Source organism: Austrofundulus limnaeus, unplaced genomic scaffold (assembly GCF_001266775.1).
Source record: "Austrofundulus limnaeus strain Quisiro unplaced genomic scaffold, Austrofundulus_limnaeus-1.0 Scaffold451, whole genome shotgun sequence".
NCBI classification, from domain to species: domain Eukaryota; kingdom Metazoa; phylum Chordata; class Actinopteri; order Cyprinodontiformes; family Rivulidae; genus Austrofundulus; species Austrofundulus limnaeus.
This window is the reverse complement of record NW_013952853.1, coordinates 294,092-295,832: the sequence shown is the minus strand read 5'-3', so window position 1 is coordinate 295,832 and position 1,741 is coordinate 294,092. Positions and strand designations below refer to the sequence as shown.

The 1,741-nt window shown below is 37.2% G+C and overlaps 1 protein-coding gene across 1 annotated transcript in view; it reads left to right on the top strand.

Moving 5' to 3' along the window:
• Positions 1–1,741, top strand: part of rtf1 (RTF1 homolog, Paf1/RNA polymerase II complex component) — a gene marked incomplete at its 3' end in the record, with an annotated part of 31,389 nt that overhangs the window by 4,197 nt on the left and 25,451 nt on the right. Inside the window, 2 exon segments of the mRNA XM_014025009.1 lie at positions 1,078–1,188; positions 1,269–1,413. Of these exon segments, the coding sequence (XP_013880463.1) occupies positions 1,078–1,188; positions 1,269–1,413 (256 nt within the window).

Here is a 1,741-nt window from a genome sequence, read left to right as displayed (position 1 = left end):
ATTGTAGAAACAGAAGCTGCTCTTCATATTAGTGACAAATAACAGTAACAACAGCTTTTTGACAAGTTTAAAATATCTTTAAAATACATTAAAATTGTTTATTGCAGCTGTATTTTATAATGTTTTGAACTTTTAAAATATTGCATTGTAGAAACAGAAGCTGCTCTTCATATTAGTGACAAATAACAGTAACAACAGCTTTTTGACAAGTTTAAAATATCTTTAAAATACATTAAAATTGTTTATTGCAGCTGTATTTTATAATGTTTTGAACTTTTAAAATATTGCATTGTAGAAACAGAAGCTGCTCTTCATATTAGTGACAAACTTTGGTGTTTTTTGACGAGTTATTTTTCATTTAAAATAAGTTTCCATTCTCGGCAGGTTTCTAAGGTTCTTCTTCTACATATTAAAAGGTTGTTAAACATCTGAGTGGTGCACTACTGCTACTAGTGGTGAGAAAGTGTATTACACCTTATTCAAATCAATGTGGTCCCACGGCCCTCTGTGGCCCAAAGTTAAAAACTGTTGTTCTTCTGAGGCCCTCAAGGTGGCGCTCACGGCCCAATGGCCCATGGGTTAAGAATCTCTGTTCTAAAGGATTCTCTTGAATTATATTAAAAGGTATAAATATAAAACAAACTAACCATTATAACCAAAACAAATTGGAAAAACACTCAATTTTCTATTACTGTCTACCTTTTCAGCTGTTTCTGTTTTTTATTGTCTTTGAAGCACACAGATAATAAAGCAGCACAGTCAGTTAGTGGGTTTTGATGTCAAAGTTCAGTAGGAAATGTTTGAAAATTGTCTGGAAACATGGGAAAAGAGCAGGAACCCTGTTTACTATCCCTGTAGGTGTTTTGAAAAATGGATCAGTGAATCACTGAGTCTGACCCACATTTCCTCTTTTACTCTGAGATATAATGTGACGATTGTCCTAAATTCAACATGTTCATTTTAGTGATGAACATGAGCAAGCTCCAGGGAGTTATTTACTTCTTCCACTGTGCTTCATGGTAACTCAGTGTTTGTTTTGATTTGTTTCTAAGCTACGTCCTGCCTTGTCCCTTTCAGGAGTTGTTGTCTTTGGCCAAAAGGAAGAGGGTTGATTCTGGTGAGCAGGAAGAGCCTATCAACAAACCAGCTGCTTCCACCGATTCTGAGACGTCTGACAGTGATGACGAGGTGAGACGCTCTTCTTACTGTGGGACAAGATGGATCAGCATTGTCGTATAACAAAATGAAAATGGTGCTTCTGTTTTTAGTGGACGGTGGGCGGCACCAAAGGCAAAAAGAAGGTGAAGCAGGGGAAAGGTACGGAAAAGAAGAGTTCTACAAAGAAGAAGGTCCACAGAGCCTCGGGCAGTTCAAATGGAGACAGCTCAGCTGACAGCTCTGCTCCAGAGGAGGGTCAGTGTCCTGCTTTTAGCAACTTTACTAACAAGTCCCACTAGTTTGAAATCATCGTTTTATTTTACTTTATTTTTCTGAACTGTTAATTACTACGTTAAACAAATAGACTGACACAAAGTCCAGATGTTTGAAAGAATCAAAAAGTGTAGAAACAGGATGAAGCTCAGACTGTAGTTGTCCACAGTGTCTCATATTCTGACAGATGGGATTACATGAGTCAGGTGTTCATCCTCTTTATTCCAGGAGGCACACACTACCTGTGTTTCCATTGACCGTGAAAATGTGCAAATTAGAGTTTTGAAAATAAATTTGCTCAATGGAAACA